This window comes from Oculina patagonica, chromosome 4 (genome assembly GCF_052425735.1).
Source record: "Oculina patagonica isolate OP01 chromosome 4, crgOcupat, whole genome shotgun sequence".
Classification (NCBI taxonomy): domain Eukaryota; kingdom Metazoa; phylum Cnidaria; class Anthozoa; order Scleractinia; family Oculinidae; genus Oculina; species Oculina patagonica.
This window is the reverse complement of record NC_135761.1, coordinates 37705629-37732328: the sequence shown is the minus strand read 5'-3', so window position 1 is coordinate 37732328 and position 26700 is coordinate 37705629. Positions and strand designations below refer to the sequence as shown.

General features: G+C 38.8%; 1 protein-coding gene and 2 long non-coding RNA genes across 3 annotated transcripts; 1 reads left to right on the top strand and 2 right to left on the bottom strand.

Annotated features, from left to right (window-relative positions):
• Positions 1-15149: 15149 nt before the first annotated feature.
• LOC144651590 (uncharacterized) lies at positions 15150-25729 on the top strand. The gene is made up of 3 exons (XR_013570347.1): positions 15150-15251; positions 24482-24622; positions 25650-25729. It is a non-coding gene; the product is annotated as an uncharacterized LOC144651590 (long non-coding RNA).
• On the bottom strand, positions 16362-17079 carry LOC144648690 (uncharacterized). Its single transcript, XR_013569735.1, has 2 exons — positions 16523-17079; positions 16362-16430 (listed from the first exon to the last, which is right to left on the bottom strand). It is a non-coding gene; the product is annotated as an uncharacterized LOC144648690 (long non-coding RNA).
• LOC144647867 (uncharacterized) lies at positions 17119-23286 on the bottom strand. The gene is made up of 3 exons (XM_078507562.1): positions 23119-23286; positions 17243-23026; positions 17119-17156 (listed from the first exon to the last, which is right to left on the bottom strand). The coding sequence occupies exons 2-3, from the start codon at positions 22827-22829 to the stop codon at positions 17119-17121; spliced, it is 5625 nt and encodes a 1874-aa protein (XP_078363688.1). The 5' UTR covers positions 22830-23026; positions 23119-23286.
• Positions 25730-26700: the final 971 nt, after the last annotated feature.

Sequence of the window (26700 nt, the reverse complement as noted above, 5' to 3'; positions counted from 1 at the left end):
ATTTTTTCTAACAACTACCATAAAATCCTTTGCATTGTTCAATATATTGAGGAGGAATTGAAAAACGGGATTTCAAGGGTGTGGACAAAACCTGGGCCCAGGCCCATGGGCCAGGCCATGGGCTACTCCTAATTTTTTTAAAGACTGTTGTTATTATTAAAAAATTATTATTATTATTATTATTATTATTATTATTATTATTGATAACGCAACCGCCCGCCTAACTTAGTTTTATCGAATTTCCATATATATATTTTTGTTCTTATTTTCGATTATTTTTTAGATTCATATTTCGCTATTATATATTATTAATTACTCTGTAAATAGACAACCAAAAAAAAATCGTATTTGTAATGTATGCTCAAATATTTTTAGCCATTGTAAATATTTTTAGAAATAGAGAAATAAAATTATTATTTATTATTATTAAAAAAAATTACTATTATTATTATTACTATTATGAATTATCGATCTTATTTGCTTGCGTAGAATTTCCACGGAAAAACCAATCCAATCCTCCTCAAAACTATAGATCTTTGCTTAGAAATGCCAAGCGATTTCAATTATAGTTTTGGCTTTGTGTTTGAGGAAATTTTCGAGTTTGGGCATACTACAAAATCTTGATTCTTCGACACATGTCTATTTGTTCAAAACATAAGGAGAAATCTGGCCTCAGATGGCGCTGCCAAAAACGATTGTGTTCTGTTTAACCAAGTAGGGCACCTCAGAAGACCACGCAAATGAAGGGAGATCGAAGTGTTACGTCCATGCAGTCAAAACTTAATGACAAGATGACCTCCACATTAGTCCCTATCAAATCTCGTAAGACCTTATGACCTTTTGCAGAAGCATCCATGTTACGTACAAAAACTGTATACCTATCACTAAAGTGATAGGTATTTTAGTTATTGTTTACTTGGTTTGATTCTGAATGTTAAGGATTTGAATATCATTCTGTTTCTATTGGTTTCAGCAATATGTAAGCTGTGTCGTGTTTTGCTGAGTAAGTTACCATTATTAACACAAAACTGCAAACAACTTCTACGTTTTTTCTTTTAAAAGGTTTATATTAAAGCCAATTGTTTGTTGTTTAGAAAAATTGAGCGAGATGTCAATTTTTGTATTAATTTGATCAAAATGATCAATTGGTTGAGTACGAGTCAAGCTTGTTTAAGAAATTTAAAACTCTAGACTAATGTCTATGGAGAAACCTCAGCAACTTGATAGGTAAATTTTAAAAGGGTTTCTCAACTGAATCCCCAAAGTTAATGGACTGACTGAATGGTTTGGTTTGTATGCAGGTGACATCGAGATTTGTGATGAACTCATTAAAAGCTGAATACTCAGACCCAGGATCAACATAGAGGCTACAGGAAGAAGCTGTAATGGCTTATTTCAATTGATGTGTTGAAGAAACAAACGACAGCTATGAGTATCATGTATCAGCCAGTTTAAACCAGCACTGATAGTTCTAGTATAAACTGGTACTAATAGCTTTTGTATATTTTATCTTATTGTACAGATGTGAGTGAGTCTGCTAATAGCGTTGGGAGTATTAAAGATATTTTTTAAGTTTCTTACTGGAAAAACCACATCGCCAGTTTTACCTGCAGAGAAGAACAGTTAACTTAATGGTTTGGCTAAGAACTATCCACGATGCTATTTTTTTTTGTAAGATGTTGTGCCTAAACAACTTCAGTGTACAATACTATTTTCTTGTACTTTATGTCTGCAATATCGTTATTGCTGGTCGACAGAGCTCATTAGTGCAAGATCTTTTGAACGTGTTACAGACATACCAGTCTGGAAACTCACCGAGGCCGACGGTGAGTGCTTCTGCAATTGCACGTTCTCTCCAAGAGGACAGTGCACTTGCACAAAATATTGGTCGCGTTCTAGGTTCCTCGTCCTCTCCTTCAAGTGCTTCAAGTGGCAGTCATCCACTCATGCCGTTTCTTCGTCAACCTTCTTTGGCCTGCGGACTGTTTAACCTGTACGGCAGGAGAAAGAAGAAGGACCAAAAAACCTATGACATGAAGCTAGTCATAGTTGATTTTATCGACAAAGTCAATGATACCGCGCAAACAAAGCGATTTAACGGAAACACTGATAGATTGTCCATTTCGAGTGCAAAGCCAAGAGCCAGATTCTCCAATTCGTGCTAATAATAATAATAATAATAATACGACTTTATTTAATGAGGGTAACAAAGTTTGATGGTGGCCCAGTAGTTTACAATATGGCCCTCCCTAATTAATTACATATTACATACTTAAAGTGCTAATGACATCAAAAATAAAAAACTGAATAGAGCTACTTAAAAGTTAGTTCTTGACGTTCTCATCATAGAGAAAAAATATTTTGGCCAGAAAATAATTAGTTTTTACGTTATTGACCCTCAAAATGTCCCAAAATTGGCTAATTCAGCTCCAAAATGGGCGACATTTTTATTTTGCATTTGTTTGGCTTGTGACGTCATCGGGTGGACTCGTATCTGTCAAAAAGGGCGGACAGCCAAGAAAAACTCCCGTCGCAGAAAAGAAAAGGTGGAAAGTATTGTGTGGCGGGGTTGGCAATCTTTCCACAAATTCCTGAAGGATGTACCTACAAGAAATGCCTGGACACGTTTTGTTAGAAGGCATCGGCCGGCATTTTCTCCTTCGTCTTCATCGGTACTGTGCTCAGAACACTTTAAAACAGAGTCCTTCACCCGTTTGTCTGGTGTTATACCAGGTGCAAAAGATTTAAGATGACTGAAAGCTGGGGCAGTGCCCACCATTGATAACACTGTGTTTAAAGAAACCGACCAGAGAGAACGAAGACAAGGAACAAGGTTCAAACAAGGTTTGTACAATTTGTGCAAAACCAAACTGACATTGTAAAAACTCGCTTGGTATTTCCGACCGAAAATTGAAATACTGAAATACTCTCGGGAGCTAGGTTTCAATGATCATTTTTGTGGATATTGAATGTATTGATTATTCATGAATTTTTGACTGCCGGGTATCTAGTCTTTTGAACAACCGTGCCCGTGTTAAAGAACAAAAATCGGAACTTTGGTAATTCAAGTACAAAACGCGCGAAAATAATGTGGAACATGATCAATAATATTTATGTAAATTGAGTTTTAAAAATAGAGTTGTAACGTTGTCGGTATCTTTAGAATTTTACTTTGATCAGGACGCGTTTGGTTTCGCATTGGAAAAGCAATTAACTTGTTCTACGAATTGACCAATTATATTCTTTCTCGAACTTGTCGATAACACGTTAGGTTACTTTTCACAGGTTGTTATTCAATGCAATAAATTCTGGTATCGTATTCTTAAGTTGTTTTTACCGTTAGTTCTGTTTTCATATTCCAAAATACGCCTGTTTTCCGAAGCGAAACCATACCAAACCATAACAAACTTAATGACTTATCTTTTTATTATCTTTGAATTCAAAAGATTGTACATTGATATTTACAGAAGTGATTGTTCTTTTGTTTTAAATATTGTACAATAGTAAAATACAACTTGTAATTTATTTGTACACCAGGAACTTTTGGTAACACCTGTAACTGGACCTAAACTCGTAAACAACTTAGTATTAAAATATGTATTTGGGCGTAACTATGCTAATTTAAAGAACGCCCCTTCTTCTCCGAAATCTACCTTAGAGTTGTTGTTGGTTTGTTTACATTGGTAACCTGTTTAAGTTTGGATTTTTCGTACAACCTTGTAACTTAAGTTATCGTCATTCTCTGAAATCATTCTTTGTAAATTTTACCTTGCTCGCGTGGTTTTATTTGGACCAGTGATGGTGTGCACGTTAGTGAAATTTCAGAAAACCGAATCAAAATTCGCACCTTTTCATGTTTTGGAAAGAAGACCTTCCCGTCCTGACACCTTCTCGTGGCGTGCTTTGCGCATGTCATGACATAGGATTTAATCAGTAATTTTGACATTTTGGATGAGTGATTGACAGCTAAGCTGGTCCCCGTAAATACGCGCGTGCAAGAATTATCGCTCAGAATAGTGAAATACTGTGAGAGTAAGTTATAGTAACCAAAATAAAGACAAGTTAAAAACGAACCTGGTGATTCATTGCTGAAGCCGTTTAAAGAAGAAGCTAGTTCCCCCAAAAACGTGCTTTAGCACCCGTGTGTCGAAGAATCAAGATTTTGTAGTATGCCCAACCTCGAAAATTTCCTCAAACACAAAGCCAAAACTATAATTGAAATCGCTTGGCATTTCTAAGCAAAGATCTATAGTTTTAAGGAGGATTGGATTGGTTTTTCCGTGGAAATTCTAGAATAATTTCAGACTGCCGGGTATGTAGTATTTTGAAAACACTTCCCGGCTGCCGGGTATCTAGACACAATGTAATTAAATTGACTATAATATAATTTCTCTTAAAGACGTTTCGCAGCAGCACAGAAAAATAGCAGTCAGAGTGTGAAAGAAATCAGTTCAGTGGAATTAAAAGCTATTCTTTTAAATGAGAGCATTTAACAGCAAACGAATTTGTTAATAATTAATGCACCATTATTTCGTTCAGTTGTTTTTGTCCATATGCCGATTAAAATATGAAGTCAATACGCAGCATGCCTTCAGACATTTATTCTTACTTTTTTTTTAAATAATAGCAATACAAATCTCTCCAAGCTAAGTCTATTGCCTCTGGCAAGTCGGATGTACAACCAAAACAAATATTAACAGATTGGGGTTTATATTACCTTGCGACTCGATGACTGACTTGCGCTACCCCCATTCAACTACTTCAAGGAAATTTGTTAGTCTTCTCGGTCAGTTCTACCAGATCTTCTAATTTTTTCTGATTGACACTGGTATCCCTCTAGCCTGCCGATCACCTCCTAGCTCAAGATCCTCAAAGCGTTTATAATTTTTAAGGTTTTTCGGCAACCCAGTCGCAATTTTCCATATGTTTCTTTGTAATTTCGAGCAAAGTACCCCGCATTAGCCTCGCATTCATGTTTAGAAGGCTCTCGTCCCAGGGCCGTCGGGGAATACGAATAAGGCCTATTGCAAATGGCCGTGCTACCCTCACAGCTTGAACAGTTAAAATCTGTACAAAAAGAGATGGATAATGGTTTAACACATCAGATCCTCTGAAATCTCATCTGTTCCTCTTGTTCCTCTTCTTAGAACAAGAACTCTTACACAAGATGGTTTATCAAACCATTTAATGAGCACAATTACCTCTTCTCAAGCTTATGGAAATAAAGTTAATAATTAGAGGAATACGGAGAGTGTCTCACAATATACCTACACTGGGAAAGGTATGCAGGTCCGCATTTAAAAGAATGCTAGATTATCTTCAAGCAAAATACAAGTACTGTTGAAAACTATCTGTATTGATAATCTAGCCAAGGCATTTTGGCCAATATGAAAAACAAGGTTGTTGACTTTATCTGTATGTCTGAGGTCTATACACCAGCCAATTTGTTTGATGTAAACATCCATGCGGCTTCAACTCTCGGTCCAGTGGCGAGCCATACTTCTCAGCCTACATCCGGCATCACCATGGGCAATATTCACCTAAACCACTTTTCTGGAAATCATGGCGAGCACCATGTCAGTTTGGCAGCATCATCCCAAAGCAATGCAAGAAGCACATCAGATAACTTAGCCGACTTTGGCATTGTAAATTGTCACCCATTTTTTCTATCAAATGGTTAACAATGGAGAAGGAGTACAATATAGAAGCAAAAGAAAAGTACATTACTTACAGACAAGGCTCTTAAAGGTCATCCTTCTCTAAGATGTTTTTGTTATCTAAACAAATATGGCTGCTTGTTCAGGCAACTTTCGAGCCAAAGTTGTTTGTTTCTTTCTTTGGTAGGCGCAGAAACTCATATCGAGGCAGCTGCAGTGGCTATTAATGACGTTGAAACTAGTGCTTACACGAACGAAGTGGTCGAAGTGGAGTGTCGTCAAGAAGAAGTCATTATTGCTGCAAGCAAGAGCGCTAAGGATGTGAGCAGTAAGAAGAACCGTAAAGTTACTCAGCACCAGGTCCTACAAGAGCAATATAAAGCGTTAATTTTGAAAAAGGAGAACTTGAAACTGGAGCGAAGAAAACTTGAGCTCGAGGTTTTATTGCTTGAAAAAAAGGCAAACAAAGACATTATTACCACCATCAATCTAGGCCCAATAGTGGCCGACCGACAATTGTTGTCGTAAGTAAAATTGTTCATCCGTGTGTTCATTGTATATTTATTTAATACCTTTTAGCTTTTAATAAACTTAAAACTTAAATCCTTTATATATTTGCCTTGAATTACATTTGCAATGCATTAACTTGCTATTACTTCGTTTGTAAATACCTTTAAAATTTAATTCCTTTTCATTACTACAAATTTTTTTAAATTTTTGTAAGTGTAAGCTCAAAAGTTTAGGTTCAATTAAGGAACAAGGAACATCTGTACATGTAGATATTAAATACAATTAAAATCGCCTTTCATAGTATTGCTGTACTCTATTTTATTTGTCCTATAAAAGTGAAGGGAGCCATTCTAGTCAGAGATAAAAATGGAAATCACTTTTTTTGCATTACATTTTATAAAGCAAATGAACAAGGACACTAGTATATAATTGTTTATACCATGCCATATATAGAAAGTACAGCAAGTCAGAATTCAGGAGAGCTGTTGTATATTCCAAGGTATCCAACTCAACCTTCCCATCGTGTGCTGCGATCTAATTTTTGAGAGTGATAAATGATCGTCGCAGTGCATTTCCAATTTAAGCAATTGGAATAAAGAAGCCTGAAAAAAATTCAGGGCTTCAACGGGATTCGAACCCGTGACCTCTGCGATACCGGTGCGATGCTCTACCAACTGAGCTATTAAAGCCACTCATTGGGAGCGAGGTCAATTCGAATCCCGTTGAAGCCCTGAATTTTTTTCAGGCTTCTTTATTCCAATTGCTTAAATTGGAAATTCACTGCGACGATCATTTATCCCTCTCATATACATCCGCAGTTCATATATGAATCATTTCATATACATTACATCATTTCACTCCTCTCACGGGAAAATATGAACTCACAATTGACCTCGCTCTCAATGTGTGGCTTTAATAGCTCAGTTGGTAGAGCATCGCACCGGTATCGCGGAGGTCACGGGTTCGAATCCCGTTGAAGCCCTGAATTTTTTTCAGGCTTCTTTATTCCAATTGCTTAAATTGGAAATTCACTGCGACGATCATTTATCACTCTCATACATCCGCAGTTCATATATGAATCATTTCATATACATAACATCAATCTAATTTTTGACGGAACTTGGTAAGCCTATTTTCTATGGCATGGTATAAAATAGTTACACAACACTTTTCACTCGAAAGCATTGCATAACTTTTTAGTATAAACCGGGTATATCACATAAATATAACTTGTTTATACAGGGTTGCCATGGTCAGTCAGGGAAGAGTAGAGAAAAACAATTTTTTTTGCAAGGTCAAGGAAAAGTTTAGGAACTTTGGAACAAGTCAGGGAAAATCTTAGTTCTTGTGAATGTTAGTACTGAAAAGTCAGGGAATTTTGGCTGAAACAAGAAAACAAAATGGATTTTTGCCATGCATTCAAAATCCTGATGAAAACGTAAAGAGATAAAAAATGAAGAGAAGCCTATCAATGGTCTTCAGAAGAAGCCAAAGCATGTGTTAAAAAGGGGTTGGGCTCATTTGTTTTATTATAAATGGTAGTCACAAGCTGTCTTCTTATTGGCTAAGAGCCTACAGCTAATTCTGGGAATCTGCGCATGTTGGAAAATTGTTCTAGTATACCAAAGCTGGTAGAGAAAAATAACTATTTCAATAGTTTTCCAGTGAACAACAACATTTCTCAATATTGGGAGATTGTTAGAATATACCAACGTCGGTAAAACAAAAGAAATATTCCAATGGTTTTCCAATGAAGATTCCAAGATTGGTAAAACAAAATTAAACCTCCAATGATCGATATTCCAATCAATAGTATTATCTCCCAATGTTGGGAAACTATTTAAACATAAAAATCGAACATAATCAAAACAACTCCAAATTGCGCATGCAGGTTTGTTTACGTGTGCTAAACACTGTCTTTTGTTTATTTGGCTGGTCTTTCGTTTGTTTTTGAAAAATTACACATGCAAAAAGACAAGGTTTTTGCTGGGGCGGCGTCTTTTTGACTTTTCTTTGACAAACGATAAACAAAGAAAACCTTTTGTTCCGCAAGATTAAGAACTTTGCGGACTTTAAACTGAAAACATTTAGCTGAAGCATTAGTTCTGTCAAAGTTAGACTACTGTGACACTGTATTCTATATATTACCAGATTTTCTTTTAAAACGATTACAGTGCATACAGTTTGCAGCTGCTAGTTTTGTTTCAGGTCATGATGTAAGAGACTGTAGTGACGCCTGGAAGCTAGGATGGTTATCAGTGAGGGCAAGGAGAGATTTCCACCAACTTAAACAAGTTCATAAGGCATTTTATTCAGATTATTGGCCTTCTTACTTAAAACTTGATACAGTGACACTGCGGTCAAGTTCAGCAACTAGACTTGTAATTCCCTTAGAACATGGAACCTTCCAGGACATGTCTGCCAGCCTTTTCAACAACCTACCTGCCAACCTTAGAACTTGTAGCGATTTCAAAATTTTCTGCAGGGGAATCAGAACGCACTTTCTTAGGTCAAGATGCGCCCAATAGTAGCTTTTAAATATTATTTTAGCTATAGGAATTTTTGTATTTTTATATTAATTGTAAGTTTTTAGCTTTAGGAATTTTTTATTTGTCTTTTATATCAAATTGTACTCTTTTTTATGTTAGCTATAGGAATTTTTGTCTTTTATATTAATTGTAATTTTTTAGCTATAGGAATTTTTCTTTTGTCTTTTATATCAAATTGTAATTTTCTATATTTAGTTAGTATTAACAGGTGAAGAGCCATGTAGTATGGATATACTGTTAATAAACCATTATTATTATTATTATTATATTATTATTATTATGAAACCAGCTAAAGTTTTGGGATTACAGGCCTAGCCCTAACTCCTAAGCTTAACCCTAGCGAAAAAAGGTTAACCCTAAACCCCAAGGGTTAGGGTTAGGGTCTGACACTAGGGTTTCATTTCAAATTTGGGGTTAAAAAGCTAAACCCAAGTTTGAGGGTTAGCGCTAGCTTTCACTGCAGTCTGCTTGTGGTTAGCTGCTTTTTGTTGTTTCGGACAAGACTATTGTAATCTGTTACCGTTAGCTGTAATTTGAGGTGAAAGTGAAATAAAGACTGATTGTTGATTGAATACAGTTGCTCGTGTTGTCACATTATACTAGTTTTGCTTTCGGTTAAGTGCCGCCGGCTTGCTCTCACTTCTATCTCCACTCCTTACATCATTACACATCTACAAATTTCCACGAAAACAAGACAAACTAAGGCACGGATCGATTATTTATTGATTGATGAATATTTAACGAGGCACAGAAAAAAATTTTGCGAGGGAAGGTCCCCTGCGAAACCTATAAAGAATTTTTTAAAGTCTAAAACCAGGTCACTTCTCGGCAACTTTGTCGCGGCAGCACCCAAGCAGACCCTGCAAAACTCGCGTTGACGAAGTTCCCGGCAAGAAAACTCTTGTTTTTGGCTGTTTATGCGGCCAGGCTCAAAACTACCTTGGTTTGTGCAACGTTTTTTCGAAGCGCTAAACAGCGCTGTTGTACAAAACAAAGGCAGAAAAATCACTCAATTCTTCGAGCGATGCTGTAAACTTAGGGGTATTCAGACTTAACGATGTCCTTCAACCACCTGGCAGCCGCACTTGAGCTAAAACTAGTAAACAAAAATATTCACATACATAAAGTTGCCCCATGGACCTCAGGTAGTCTGCAACCTTGACAGTCTGTCTTTTCAACAAATTTGTTTTTTAATGATCTTCATTTCTATAGTGAAAGAACATACTGCAATTTTTTTACACAATTAGAACTCGAAAGTGTATAGCCATAGGTTATACTGTACAGTTTTTGACATTTCATGTTGTAATTTCCAAAATCTACACACCTTATTTGATGGTTTGGCATATATTTTGTCCTCTCTGTTTGGGTTTGTATTCCATGAACTTGCCCGACTGTATTTTGCCCTCTTCTACAGTGTCATAAATAGTGTTGCTGTACATTTTTACTCCTCATTCATATATATTTTGACTCAACCTGACTCAACGGCCGGTAGTGATATCGCACGCATTCTTTAATTTACTTAAAAAGAAGGGCCGCTGTTTCGACAATCTATGAACCAGCCACTTTCAGTTGGAGTCAAGTGGGTGGTGGCGTTTCGTCTGTGTATGTAACCAGTTATTAATTGGTCATGTTAGTTTATGTCATGCAGTGTATGCAAGGCGCTTAACTGGAAAACACTCAATTTTCACACTAGGTTTCGATTCATACGTAGTTTTCAGGTGCTAAACAAAGCTTATGAGCCTATGGTAATGGCTTACCTTGACAATCATTTTTTCAGATATTTACAAGATCAACAGCAGCCACCTTAGCATGTCTATTTGTTCAAAACATAAGGAGAAATCTGGCCTCAGATGGCGCTGCCAAAAACGATTGTGTTCTGTTTAACCAAGTAGGGCACCTCAGAAGACCACGCAAATGAAGGGAGATCGAAGTGTTACGTCCATGCAGTCAAAACTTAATGACAAGATGACCTCCACATTAGTCCCTATCAAATCTCGTAAGACCTTATGACCTTTTGCAGAAGCATCCATGTTACGTACAAAAACTGTATACCTATCACTAAAGTGATAGGTATTTTAGTTATTGTTTACTTGGTTTGATTCTGAATGTTAAGGATTTGAATATCATTCTGTTTCTATTGGTTTCAGCAATATGTAAGCTGTGTCGTGTTTTGCTGAGTAAGTTACCATTATTAACACAAAACTGCAAACAACTTCTACGTTTTTTCTTTTAAAAGGTTTATATTAAAGCCAATTGTTTGTTGTTTAGAAAAATTGAACGAGATGTCAATTTTTGTATTAATTTGATCAAAATGATCAATTGGTTGAGTACGAGTCAAGCTTGTTTAAGAAATTTAAAACTCTAGACTAATGTCTATGGAGAAACCTCAGCAACTTGATAGGTAAATTTTAAAAGGGTTTCTCAACTGAATCCCCAAAGTTAATGGACTGACTGAATGGTTTGGTTTGTATGCAGGTGACATCGAGATTTGTGATGAACTCATTAAAATCTGAATACTCAGACCCAGGATCAACATAGAGGCTACAGGAAGAAGCTGTAATGGCTTATTTCAATTGATGTGTTGAAGAAACAAACGACAGCTATGAGTATCATGTATCAGCCAGTTTAAACCAGCACTAATAGTTCTAGTATAAACTGGTACTAATAGCTTTTGTATATTTTATCTTATTGTACAGATGTGAGTGAGTCTGCTAATAGCGTTGGGAGTATTAAAGATATTTTTTAAGTTTCTTACTGGAAAAACCACATCGCCAGTTTTACCTGCAGAGAAGAACAGTTAACTTAATGGTTTGGCTAAGAACTATCCACGATGCTATTTTTTTGTAAGATGTTGTGCCTAAACAACTTCAGTGTACAATACTATTTTCTTGTACTTTATGTCTGCAATATCGTTATGGCTGGTCGACAGAGCTCATTAGTGCAAGATCTTTTGAACGTGTTACAGACATACCAGTCTGGAAACTCACCGAGGCCGACGGTGAGTGCTTCTGCAATTGCACGTTCTCTCCAAGAGGACAGTGCACTTGCACAAAATATTGGTCGCGTTCTAGGTTCCTCGTCCTCTCCTTCAAGTGCTTCAAGTGGCAGTCATCCACTCATGCCGTTTCTTCGTCAACCTTCTTTGGCCTGCGGACTGTTTAACCTGTACGGCAGGAGAAAGAAGAAGGACCAAAAAACCTATGACATGAAGCTAGTCATAGTTGATTTTATCGACAAAGTCAATGATACCGCGCAAACAAAGCGATTTAACGGAAACACTGATAGATTGTCCATTTCGAGTGCAAAGCCAAGAGCCAGATTCTCCAATTCGTGCTAATAATAATAATAATAATAATACGACTTTATTTAATGAGGGTAACAAAGTTTGATGGTGGCCCAGTAGTTTACAATATGGCCCTCCCTAATTAATTACATATTACATACTTAAAGTGCTAATGACATCAAAAATAAAAAACTGAATAGAGCTACTTAAAAGTTAGTTCTTGACGTTCTCATCATAGAGAAAAAATATTTTGGCCAGAAAATAATTAGTTTTTACGTTATTGACCCTCAAAATGTCCCAAAATTGGCTAATTCAGCTCCAAAATGGGCGACATTTTTATTTTGCATTTGTTTGGCTTGTGACGTCATCGGGTGGACTCGTATCTGTCAAAAAGGGCCGACACACACACACCCGTTTGTCTGGTGTTATACCAGGTGCAAAAGATTTAAGATGACTGAAAGCTGGGGCAGTGCCCACCATTGATAACACTGTGTTTAAAGAAACCGACCAGAGAGAACGAAGACAAGGAACACATGCACTATTTTCTTTCAAAGAAACCCGCTTTTTCGCGCGAGTCCACCCGATGACGTCACAGCCTCGGACGCCATGTTTTCTTTTGTTGCCAAAAGGGAATGATTTTTCGAGCAAAATAAAAGCACGAAGAAACGGTTTGTTGTTGTTTTTAATATAATTTTTTGACTCAACATACATCAAAGAGTTGAAAAAAACAATAAAAGTGGGGTTGAATTTTTGATGTCATTAGCACTTTAACTACAAATTAAATAAACCTAACTACATATTATATACTGAAGACAGTGATAAAAATTTTAACAATGAGAACTAAAAAAAAATGTTAAAAAATGTTGCTAATTTTAAAATGTTCTATATAAACCTAACTACATATTATATACTTAAGTGATAAAAATTTAAACTTAATTTAATACAATAAGAGCTAAAAAGTGCTGCTGATTTTAAAATGTTCTAGTCCAGCATTTTGTTTTAGTAGCGTTTGGTGTAGTTTTCCTGTAAACTGTTTGTGCAATGCAGCATTACGAATAGAAGCGTCAACATTGTTCCAGAGGCGGGTTGCGCTGGCGTGAAAGGTCCTGCCACCTGAAATTCTTTTATATTTAGGAAGAACTACGTTGTTCTTTGTTGTAGCTTTAGTGTTGTAGCTATGAGTGTCCTTTAGATAATGTATATATGGAATGAAATAATCCGGACAGTGTCCAAAACTAATCTCATGTAATAGATAAAGCTTTCTGCTACGTATAATATCGTCTATGGGGAGACATCCTAATTTAGTAAATAACTCCACAGAGTTATCAGAGAACTTAGCATCAAGTATTAATCATGCACACCGTTTTTGGATTTTAAGTAGTCTAATTAAATTCTCATTGGAGCAATTACCCCAGACAGTGCAACAGTACTCAAGGATAGGCTTGATTAGAGAATTATATAGCAGCTTTCTACAATGAGTTGTTAACTAACATCTTGCACGCTTTAAGAGACAGAATAGAAGATCTTATAAAATCGAGATTTCCTTCTTATGACGGAAGTTATTTCTATGCTTTGAGGCAGGGAAGGACAGTTCTAAATTTGAGTCCTTACCAAACTTTAGATGGTAAGGCCGTGCACACTCTTAAGTCGAGGTCAACCAACAATGTATATGTTATGTTATCGAAACTGGCGTGAAGAAAAAAGATGAAGAAGGGATAGCCCATGAGGAGAATGTGAGTACAGTATAAAATTTTATGTCGCAGTTTCTTCTTTATTCTAAATTGTTTACATGTAGCCACAACCTTGTCTTCAATCTCAATTTCTTTCCTCTATGGGGAAACTTCGGAGAGAGGTCCGAACAAGTTACTATTATGAACACGAAACTGCACACAACTTCTACGTTTTTTCTTTTAAAAGGTTTATATTAAAGCCAATCGTTTGTTGTTTAGACAAATTGAGTGAGACGTCAATTTTTTGTATTTATTTGATCAAAATGATCAATTTGTTCTTAATATCAACTGATTTGTAGTCAAGGATAAGAAGAGAAAAATTTATTGCACATGTTTACCTCCACTGAAATTAAGGCGAATTAAATGGGGAGATTCGAATGCTGGAGATTAGAGGTCAGGGAACGGGGAAGGAGTCAACTTTTTCACCTACTCAAGTCTGTAGGTGGCATTATTCTAATCTGTACACACAGCACTAGCTACAGTTGCCGCCTATCCCAGCATGTTTTTCAACATGTTTACAGACGCCAATAATGGTGAGGTACCAGCCCAGACTACCGCGTGTCTCAAAGCAGATGATCCAATGGAACCAAATGAGTTAGGCAAATCGGCCATAAGATTATTTTATGATGGCACAAATGCCACAATGCACAAGGAGAACACTTAAAAAAGGAAAAGAGCGTCTGATATATTGGCTGTTAAAGACAGACAGAAAGAGTCAAAAGAGAAAGATGAGGTAGAGGAAAGGCAACAGATCACGAAGGGAAGGTGGTACAGGAGCTGAAAGCAAAAGAAAGCAAGAAAAATTATTCGTGAACAAATTGTATTGTAATATGTTATTGTGCTATAAATATATATATATGCACAGACAGTGTATATGTCATTGTAAGACCTCAACTTATTAAAGTATACAGTAATTAGGTTTACCATCATGAACACGAACTTGCCCTAATTTCTACGTTTGTATTACTATCGAATGGTTTATATTTCTGTAAAGCAGTATTGCAGCTCTTCCCAACTTCGACTGCAGCTATACACGCAGCATTGGACAAGATTTTTCAGAACAAACATTTCACCTCACACAGGAAAAGAATTATTAACAAGGCAAATGAAATGCGTAGAGACGGCGAATCGATAAGTGCCTGGTCTTTGGATGGCAGAATATTCGTTAAGACCTCTCCAGAAGGAAGATCGATCAGAATTGGCGAATTGGAATACTTGGATTAACTCTAGGTAAACAAACCTCGCAAAGCTTGGGACTGTTTTGGATAAATTGTTTTTTGGCGGATTGGAATGCAAATCGAACCCTGCAGAAAGGAAACTCTTACGAAGCTATTTTTTCTTTCTTTTTACGCAGGTCTGGTGGTAAATGTTTTCGTTAGTTTACCTTTTGTAATCATGAGTTTGTTGTGGATTGTCCCAGAGCCAGTAGAGGATGAGCTTCACATTAAAATTCAAGTCAGACATTCTGAAGGAACACTGTGACAACTTACAGGTGACCGAGGTGCTAGACCTATACAAAAGAGTAAGTTGAATTGTTCCTAATGTAATGTCACAGACCCTATAACACATTCTAGTACCATAATATTTAATGTTAAAAATTAAAGTCGATTTGATGAAACAATAAATTTGCATGGCTACAAGATGACCTGGCCAACAACTTTAACCATCACATTATTTATAAAAAATATGGCAACAGGTTCTTGCTGGTACGTACTGGATAAATTCCTCTTTTACCTTATCACGGTGGGGCCAAACTACCCCCTAATGGTGCATGAGAGTAGCGCGGCGAGTGCTGGGTAAAATTCAAGATGACAGCTAGGTAAACAACAAAACCAAGATGGCGGCCAAAATTAAATTTACTGACCCACTTCGTCCAGCTCTTCTAATAGTAAAAAGCAAATGTTTGGATGATGTTTCGACTGGCGGTGGAATCAGACGAGTAAATGGCTTTTTTAGCAAGCTTGAAAGTGGGGCCCAAACTTTGGAAGCCAGTTCAGTATGCCAACTCGATTTGAAAATGTGCAGATGCTATTACCCTCAAGAGACATGGTTGCTAGGGCACTGAGGAAGATGCACCAAAAAATTATTTGTCGGCTACACGTGAAACCAAAACTAGTGAGTCCATGGTTTGCAGAGTTTTTTGGTTTTTCTCTTTTGTTTGTGTAAAAACCCAAACAAAAGAGAAAACCTGATGAGTTTGATACTTGTCTATGACATGGAAAAACTGGTTTGGGAAATGATGCATAGATGATGCTTACATGAATGACTACCGTTTGTGTATTTAATAATAAAATTTCAGGCGTGTCCCGAAAGACTAAAAGTTTATCTTGCAGAAAATTTAATAAATGTTCGCGGTGCATGATATAAACCTTAATAGAACATCAGGGACAGCAGAGCCAGGTGGGCTGGGTGGGACTTCCTAAGAGAAGTCTTTTAACCCCCCCCCTCCCCCACTTCAAGTCACAAGTCAGCCCCCCCCCCCCCACCCCACTTGGAAAAATGGTCCGCCATCCCTGAAAATCATTTTACCGTTTAAATCGCCCATTTAGAACCAGAAATACCATTTTTATTCAATTTATCTGTTGGGAGCGATATAAGCCTTTAGGTTTGCCACGATCAAGTACGCTCAGTCTGATGTTGATTAGATTATATTTGATTTTAATGTCGACCACAATCCAGACAATCAGTGAAATGAGGTTTGCTAGAACACAAATTAATATGAAATAACTAAGAATAAATCCTAAATTACATAATGAAAGAAAACAATGACGAATTACAATAATCTATACTTACATCTAATGGCGAAACGAAGGGCAAATAAAGTACAACAGAGTCAAATATGTGGAGTCAAAATCATCCGTCGATATCCGTCGGTATCTATCTATTTCACAATCTAAGAGGTCTCAAATAACTATCAATAGCTTAGTGATTAAAAAAGGGATCATCGGTGATTTATAATTAACTAAAAAAACGTAAACAAAACAAAACAGTTCAGTTCAATATCGGTGTCAACATCCTGGGGCCCCGATGAGGGAAACGGGGTTTGCTCATCTCGAAGTACTGGTTCCTATGCATCTGAGGCTTCCAACAGGCAAAGCTTTCTGATAGGTCGATGAAGAGTCGAATGCTTTGTCTTTACCTCTGCGCTCCGTACAAATCCGTCCTTTCCTGTAAACACTCTCACGATCCGACCAAGTAGCCACTGTCCTCTTGGGACGTTCTCGTCGACAACTACTACCAAATCGTCGACAGCAAGGTTCTTGCGCGGGTTGTTCCATTTTTGACGCTCCTGTAGGGTGGGGAGATATTCACGTAGCCATCTTCTCCAATAGTGATCCGCCAGGATTTGTGACTGCTTCCACCTCTTACGACAAATCAAATCGGCATCATCAAAGTGGCCAGGGGAAAGGGTCATCGCAGGTGACTTCTGCAATAGGAGGTGGTTCGGAGTAATAGCTTCCATATCTCTCACATCATCAGAGTTCGGGCAAAGGGGTCTGGAATTGGCAATACCTTGTGCTTCGGAAAGTACTGTTCTTAAAACTTCTTCATCTATCAGCCTTTCTCCTAGAATGGCCTTCATGGATCGCTTTACTCCCCTGATGAGTCTTTCCCAGACTCCAGACATGTGGGATGCACCTGGTGGATGGAAAACCCATTCACAGTCCCTATCTCTGAGCTCATCTTCGATTTGTCGATGGTTCCACTGGTCTATGGCTTCTCGGAGCTCACGCTCGGCGCCGATAAAATTAGTGCCATTGTCAGATCGCAGCTGCTTCACGTTTCCGCGAGTGTTGAGGAACCTTCTCAGGACCATTATGAATGCATCAGTTTCGAGCGATTGCGCTAGTTCCAGGTGTACTGCTCTGGACGTCATGCATACAAAGATACATCCATAACGCTTCACAGTCCCTCGTCCTCGTTTAGCATGCAAAGGTCCAAAATAGTCCACTCCAGTACTGGTGAAGGGGGGCTGATAAGGTGTCAGTCTCACCTTGGGCAGTTCGGCCATCTCTTGTGTCATTTGTTGAGCATATCGTCGTTTGCAACCAAAGCAATCGCCTATCACTCTCTTGATTTCAGACCTTCCCTTGATTATCCAAAACTCTTCTCGAAGCCTTGCCAGTAGGTGCTCTGGTCCACAGTGACCAAGCAGCTCGTGGTAATGTCTTATTAAGAGGGTCGTCACATGGTGCCTTTGAGGTAGGATCATCTGGTGTTTTGCATCGTACGTTATAGGCGCTTCACTGATTCGTCCAGAAACCCGAAGAACTCCGTCCTGACAATTAAGCATTGGCTTAAGCTTGACGATCGTGCTTGAAGGACTTACTCGCTGAGTACCACTCCCCTTTCCGTTAAGTTCGCGAATTTCTCGTTCAAATGTTTGCCGCTGCACCAGGGCGACGACGGTCAGCTTTGCTTTCCTGACGTCCGATGTTGTCAGCCTGTTCTGAATGATCTGCTTCCCATTCTTCAGCCACTTCACGAATTTGGCTAGCCAGGCAACACTCTTTAGCAGGTTTCTCCAACTTGAGTGTCTTTCCAAAAGCTCTTGAAGTGTAGATGTACTTGCAATCCTTACGTCTGTCGCGAGGGTCGTTGTTTCCTTCTTTACTTCTAACTGCTCATCAGGAACATTCTCAATCTCGCTGTTTGGCCAATGATCCTCCGTCTGCCAGAGAAACTGTGGCCCCTTTAACCATCTGTCATTGTCCAGAAGTTGCTGTGCATCTAAGCCTCTAGAGCAGTCATCCGCGGGATTTACCTTCCCTGGACAATGACGCCATTGCTCCTTGTCGGAAGATTGTCGTATCTCATTCAGTCGATTGGCGATGTAGGTCTTGAATCTCTTGCTCTCATTGCTTATGCAGAATAGTGTTATGGTACTGTCAGTCCAGAAAACGGTCTTGTTAACCGGTAGGTCCAACTCTGCTTGTATGAACTTGTCCATTCGAACTGCTAAGACTGCACTCTGTTGTTCCATTCTTGGAATTGTGGGTGCACGTACAGGGGCATTTCGAGACTTCCCCAAAATAAAAGAGCAGCTGATTGTCTGGTCTAGATGGGTTATTCTGAGGTAAGACACTGTCCCGTATCCTATTTCTGAGGCATCACAAAAGTGGTGTATCTGGACTTCGACTTGTTTCTGGTCAATAGGCTCACTGAAATAGCAACGAGGAATCTCAATCTTGCTCATCAATGGCAGCAGGTCCTTCCATCGACTCCATCTTTCAAGTAACTGGCCTTCCAAGGGCTTATCCCACAACCATTTTCTCTTCCAACAATCTTGTAATATCTGCTTGGCGAGAAGAACAACTGGTGCTGCAAAACCCAGGGGGTCATAAAATGAGGAGACGTATGACAGGAGTCCTCTCATTGTATCAGGCTTGTCGCAACTGACAACCTTAAAACCAAACGTGTCTTTCTCCACATTCCACCTGACTCCAAGTGCACGTTCAATCGGGAGGTCATCTAAGTCGAGGTCTATAGATGGAACGGCCCTTTCTTGATTGGGAATAGCTTCCAGGACAGCACGGCTGTTAGACATAAACTTTGTTAATCGGAAACCGCCTCTCGCGAGCAGGGACATGAGGTCGTGTGCAACCTTTATGGCAATTTCTTCATTCTTTAACGCTCTCAGCATGTCATCGACGTAAAAATGTCTCAGGACAGTGTTTATGACTATGGTATCGTACTTGTCCTTATTATCTTCAGCGACTCTTTTCAGGCTGTAGTTTGAGCAGCATGGGGAATCGGTCGCTCCAAAAACATGTACCGTCGTTACATATTCATGGGGAGGTTCATCAGTGGTGTCACTCCACCAAAGGAATCTAAAGGCGTCTTGATCTTCAGGTGCTACTTTGACCTGGTGAAACATGGCTTCAATGTCGGCCATAAGAGCCGTTTGATCTTGTCGAAACCTCGACAAGACAGCCACGAGGTTATTTGTCATGTCTGGACCCTGGAGGAGGTTCTGGTTTAATGAGACGCCTTGATATTTGGCTGCGGCGTCAAAGACGACTCTCACCTTTCCTGGCTTATTCGGGTTGATGACAGCATGATGGGGAAGATAGTTTGTCTTCGGCGTTGTCATTCTTGCTTCATCGTCCGTAAGCTTCCTTGCATATCCACGGTCAATGTATTCTTGCATTACCATCCTGTATCGTTTTTCAAGTTCAGGGTCACGTTGAAACTTTCGCTGGAGACTGCTTAGTCGGGACTCGGCAATAGCTTTGTTGTTAGGCAACTGGGGATTGTCTTCCTTCCATAGTAAACCCGTTTCGTAATGGCCGTCAACAAGCTTTGTGGTTTCTCGGAGGATATCTTCTGCTCTGCGGTCCTCCACGGATACAGATCTATCTAAACTTTCTTCAAATCCGGTCTTCTCTATTTTCCAGAACTCTTCGACTTGACGAGATAGCATTCTGTCGTTGTCAATGAAGTTGACACTAACTTCTGTCAGTACCTCTTGCTTCCCTTGTATGGCTCCAGCTACAGTCCATCCAAGCACTGTCTTTGTAGCATACAAGCCACAATCATCGTCAGGGGACACTTTAACGTCTTGAACTATGTGAGCCCTCCTGACGTCTTCTCCGATAATCAAGGACACCTTCTTTACTTCCACTTCCGGGACTCTTATGTCTGCAAGGTGAGGGTAGTCTTTGTGGTTAATTTCATGCGGAAGCACCTTCTCATTAATGTCTAGCTCTCCCACAAGCCCACTTTTGACCTTAAGGATTGGTTGATCATCTGTGGGTTCGACGGCCTGCAGTGCGAACGAGGCTTCTCTGAATTTACGGTCTTGTTTACCAAGAACTGTAGTCACTGACACTGAAAGTGGGGGTCCATCGATGTCCAGTATTTCTGCGAGGTCGTCGCTGATTATTGTTCCTCGACTGGCATTATCTAGAAGGCCATAAGTAGTCAAAGATTTACCATTGCTTGCAAGAACTCGGACTGGGACGACATGCAGTAGCACCACTTGATGTTTTTCTTCGGTCAGCGTTGTATAGGAATCCACCCTTTCCTTTTCTTCAGGAAGGATGTCGCCGGGCCGCTCTTGCTGTGTTCTCCCTGACAGCGAATTCTTGTGGAGCAACTTATTATGAGGGAAGGTAGCATGGCAAGCGCATCGCTCCACAGAACGACAATCTGCCCTCATATGTCCTGGGACCAAGCAAACATGACAAAGCTTCCGTGCCTGTACGAGTTGCCATCTCTCTTCAACGTTTTTTCTTTCGAACATCGGGCAATCTTTCAGCAAGTGCTTTTGGTGGCAGCAAGGACATGTCTCTCGTCCTTCGGTCTCCTCTCCCATGCTGGTAGCCATAGTTGATAACTGTCGTAAGCCGTTGAAGTATCTCTTCGGCAGTGCCGCTGATCTCTCTTGTTTCATCACTGGACTTGTTGTCCTGACCTTTGTGGTTAGATGTCCGAACTGGGGATCACTCATTATTCTCACTTGTTTGCTAACTAGTTCGAACACGTGAGTCAGATTCGGTCCAGAGTCAGTCTCGTCACGAAGTTTTGGAACTTTCTTAGCCCAGTCCATCTGTAAGTGGTTGGGTAGTCGCTCTATGACCTTCTCGATGTTAGATGAGGCATTTATCTCATGCTGATATTTCTTGTTGTTCTCGAGAGCCTTTAGACAGGTGCGGAGGTGATTCCTGAGTGTCGTAAGGCCATCCTTGTCTCCGTTTTCGATTCTTGGTCCTTCGGTTATTTTTCTAATGCAGGCATTTACAACCTTGGCAGGGTGTCCATATTGATCCTCAAGAATTGACATCGCCTCTGTGTAGCCGTTCTCTTCAATCTCACAGTGTTGAATTGCTTCTTTAGCTTCTCCCTGTACAAAACTAAGCAGGTGGGTTACTTTTTCCTTTTCAGTGAAGCCTTTCTCGCCTAGCCAATCTTCCATTCGTTGCTTAAATGTCGGAAACTGCCCTGCATCACCGTCAAACTTCAAGGGATCGGGCTTCGGTATTCCTTGTCTCTGCATCATGGTTTTCATCACTGTGGTCGCCTCCGCATTCTGTTTCATAACGCCGATTAACTGCTGATTCATCTGAATAAATGTGTTTGAGATACTCTGATCAAGGCTGGGCTTGGTTTCCTCGTTGGAAGATGTAATACTTTGGCCAATAACTCGGCTATCTCCAGGTATGATTCCGTCAACTTTTGATTTATCGTTCGGTATTGCGGATTGGAATATATCAACACCTTGTTTAGGAGTAGATGTCGTAACCCCTTTAGCTGGTAAGTAATCGCTCTCAATGGGCTCATGGCCTTCAAGAAGCTTGTCTTCCTTGCCGTCTATACATGTTTCTTCATCATTTTCCAATTTGACTTCTTCCGCTAACAGCTCTGCCTCGTACTGTGCACATTCCACTTCGTTGCTCAGGTCTTGGAGCTTTTCTTCTAGCTCCGCTTCAGCTCTTTTGCTTTCCAATTCAACTCTTGTTTTCTCTAGTTCAGCCAGCTCTTTTATTTGCTTTTGTCTTAACTTTGACTTTCTCTCGGCTTGATGCAGCTTGAGCTTAGCGATTTGAGCGGATCGGGCGGCCGCGCGAGCTTTAGAAGACGTTGACGACCTCCTCGAGTTAGCAGAAGATGTACAGCTAATGTCAGATTTGTCATCGTTAACCTCAGACTTTGTGGGCATGTCGTCAATGACAGAATTTACGTCTCCCAGGGTGCTCATGAATATTTGTCGAGAATCAGAGATTTTGCGTTGAAGCTGTTGTCTTCGAATTCCAATCGTGTGAAGCTCTTTCGAATCGGTCGAAAGCGTGGCGTATTCATTGTAAACACGCTGAAAGTTTTGCCATTCCACAGCCATATTGTCAAATTCCAGTTGAATATCATCACGGTTAACAACAACATCGAAACCAGATATTTTGATGAGCATCGTTTCAATAGATTTCGCGTGTTTCTCTAGGTCAGTTTTTAATTTCTTGCTACGTATATCGTCGAAAAAACTAGCGTATTTTGGATTTGGCTTCCTTTCGCGTGCCGATTTTCTCAGTTCAACTTCTGTTTTCGCTGCTTGATCGAGATCACGATCTTCGCCGCGGGCGGCAGTGATTTCATTCTCCGCCATGTGTATAAACAGATAAGCTCTCTTTCCGAGTTAAAAGTCCATTCGTTTCTCCCTTCTTCTCTTTAGATCAAACTAATGTTGGGAGCGATATAAGCCTTTAGGTTTGCCACGATCAAGTACGCTCAGTCTGATGTTGATTAGATTATATTTGATTTTAATGTCGACCACAATCCAGACAATCAGTGAAATGAGGTTTGCTAGAACACAAATTAATATGAAATAACTAAGAATAAATCCTAAATTACATAATGAAAGAAAACAATGACGAATTACAATAATCTATACTTACATCTAATGGCGAAACGAAGGGCAAATAAAGTACAACAGAGTCAAATATGTGGAGTCAAAATCATCCGTCGATATCCGTCGGTATTTATCTATTTCACAATCTAAGAGGTCTCAAATAACGATCAATAGCTTAGTGATTAAAAAAGGGATCATCGGTGATTTATAATTAACTAAAAAAACGTAAACAAAACAAAACAGTTCAGTTCAATATCGGTGTCAACATTATCCGATATTTTTTATCCTGAGCATGAGCGCTTATTGAGGTGGGCGCTTATTAAATTTTCACCATTTTTTGATAATAGTAAGTTTATTTTGAAATAATAATAATAAGCGGATGTTTTCCCAGGATAACCCTTCAGTAACTCTTCCAGAATAACCTTGAGACAGGGGAAAGGAATGCAGGGAGCCTTGAGGAGCTCAAAAAAGAGTGCAAGAGCTACAGAACATGAACTCAGAGCTGAGGAGCCAAAAGAGAGAAATGGATGAACTAGCGAAAAAAAATGACGAACTGGTGAAAAGGCTCAAAGTTAAAACTGTGAGGTGCTGGAAGTGCCACAGGATTGGACACAGAAGAGCCGACTGTAAGGGGAGGGGGCAGAGGGGAAGGGGGAAGGGCAAGGGCAAAAGAATGACAGTTAACTTGGGAGGGACTAAAATAAATATTTCGTGTTAGGTGTTTTTTACTGAACTTGGGAAATACACTCTTTTTATAAAAACCCTTTTTTATAAGAACATTAAGGCTGAGATTTACCAAAATCTTAATAACATGCTAAGAACATACCCCAGGCTGAGAGTGAGAAAACCTCTTTATTTTGCCCATTTGGGCTAACTGCTTGTTAAATGAGCAGTACAAAAGGAAATAAATAATAAAACATGAATATGTAACAAAGCAAAACTTTAAATGTGAATTGAAAGTTTTTGTAGAAAACGCTCTCTTTGAGAAACTCTCTTATGGTGGATTTCCAATTCTAATTTTTTATGTGCGTTTGCTTAAAAAATAGAAACAACAGAACAAAAACCAAGAGCAACGAATAACAAAAGAACTGCGTATGTGCATATAAGATGCGTTTGCAATCGAAGCTTTTTCTGAGCGGTGCTGTAAAGTTTCAACGTTTATTGGACGTGGTACTCTAAATTTTATAGTCTATTTTTATTAATATTTTTTCACTCTAAAAGGGAATGTTAGGAGTGTTCGTTTTTAAAACCAAAACATTGCACCAGTAAGATTGCAAGTTCACAAATTTGAAAGTATAAAGATTCATGAAAACAGTTCAAGCCAATAGGTTAAAGGCATATTGACTTGATTGGTCTTTCAGACCAGTTGTCTATTTATTAATTTATCTAATTCTTTATTTGTTACACAGGTCTGCCGGGATGCGTTCATCTCTATATACCGCATCACGTTGCGGCGTGTCAAAACAATAAGATCAAAAGCCTACCCCGTAGACCAGCGTGGGCGACATGGAAATATTTGGAATAAGGTTTCTGAGGAATGCAAAGACAGGGTATCACGCTTTTTTTCTGTTGGTGTAGATAGTATGCACCCTTCATTGATCCATAGTTATGTCTAGATGAGAGTATGTAAACATGGTTGTAACGTCATGATATTTGTTTCAGGGGTTTACAATAAGGCAGTAAGTTATGCAAATAAAAATGGCCCAGTATCGGGTGAGTGGGGGATGCCACCCCTTAGTTTTTTGAGAAATTTTGAACGAGAAGTTTTTATTTCTGTGATGGCAATATATTGATATTTGAAGGGTTCGTCCATGACTATTGACATTGACCAGACAATCACATAATCACATACTGTGTGGCCAAAATGTGACTTTTTTTAAAAAAAAAAACTTCTTTTAACACGCTTAAGTTGTTGCTAAATCTGTATATAGAGAATATTAAAAGGTGGCGAGAAGATATGAATTTTATGTTCCAGTGGCAAAAACAATATTGCAATGAGTGACATACTGTTTTTTTGCCACAAGAACATAAAATTCATATCTTTGAGCCAACGTGTAATGTTCTTTTAATTATATAGACAAATATTACAGAATTGAATGAAAAGCACAAACTTGGAAGAAATTGTAGGTGAATCTTGTAGCTTGGCCGCTGGAATTTCTTAATATATTTTTTATATATTTTGTAAGATAATTCTCAAGTAATTTTAAGTCATATGAAGTTTCCTTCATCGTGTCTGAAATTTGAAATTTCCTTCCTTGTGTCTGCATTCAAGGCTTTAGTGAATTCACTTCTCTAGTGCTCACCATTACTCAACCGGCATTTAGTAACGTTTTCAGCCTTGCGATGATGCAAAATGACATCATTGGATGAAGTTTACCAGTGGTATATTTTTCCCAGTAAAAAACTCAACCCCTCTTGTAACACGGTAGGGGTTTGTATGTACATTCGAGGGTAAACATTTGATACGATACGTGTGGATAATCTGCTGGTTGTTCATATATATGTTAATTTGTCCAGTAAGGTGCATTTATTTAATGTCTTGGATGACTTTCTAACATACTTTTTATTTTTATGTAGGTCAGAGCCCACATCAACTCATTTTTGTGACAGACGTTGCACTATTTGCGCAAGGAAAACCCAAACAGAATACCTAGAGCAAGGATGGTCAATACAGAAAATGTACTACAACTATTTTGATAATTAATTATTTCCGTTTTCCCGGCCAAATTTGTGATCTAAAGGCGTTTTTTCAAGTCAAAGTTCCATTTAAAGAATAACGTCGAAAAGTATTATAGTTTTTTATCAATATGATGAACAGTATTTTGTCAAATAGAATAGAGCCATGAATGTACAATCATTCTTGCCATAGCAAGAAACTGGTTTATTGGTTTGGAACACTGACATCTGCGCTAAACATATTCTTTTCGACAGTGTAATAATACTTTCTTAGATGTCAGCAACAGAACATTACGCCAGTTCCACCAAAACTCACCCCCAGCATCTCCATGCACATTACCGGGATATCTTCAATGTGGAATTTAACTTAGGGTTTGCATTCCCTAGAACTGATACTTGCGCAACATGCGACAAATTGTCAATGAAATTGAGAATGTCGGAGGGCACAGAGAAGGGAAAATAAGAAAAGCAACTAAAAGAACATCAGGACCTTGCTGTGGCAAATTTTGAGGTGAAGAAGAGTGACAAGGAAGGTACCATTAAGGACTGGTATGGAATGCCCCTTCCAGTTGGTTCTGCTGCTGTTAAGCACAGAAGTAAGGACGCCGTTGACGTAATCACATACGACTTCCAACAGAACCTGGAAACACCTAATCTTCAACATAATGATACGTTTTATTAAAGACAGTTATAATTTTGGTGTTATGATTGCGTCGCAAACCAGGAATACGTGTATAAGTGGGACGAGACCACAATTAAACGTGGGTCAGTGGAGGTTGCTAACTGACTTCACTTTCTTACAGAGTTCAAAACAGGAGCAAGGTAAGTTTGAATTATTTTGTTTTTGGAACATCGGTCGGTTGCATCTTAGTGTGAACACATCACCAAATTAATGATTTTAAGAAACAGCTTAAACAATATTTTAAAGATAAGGTTAACTTGTAATTAATTG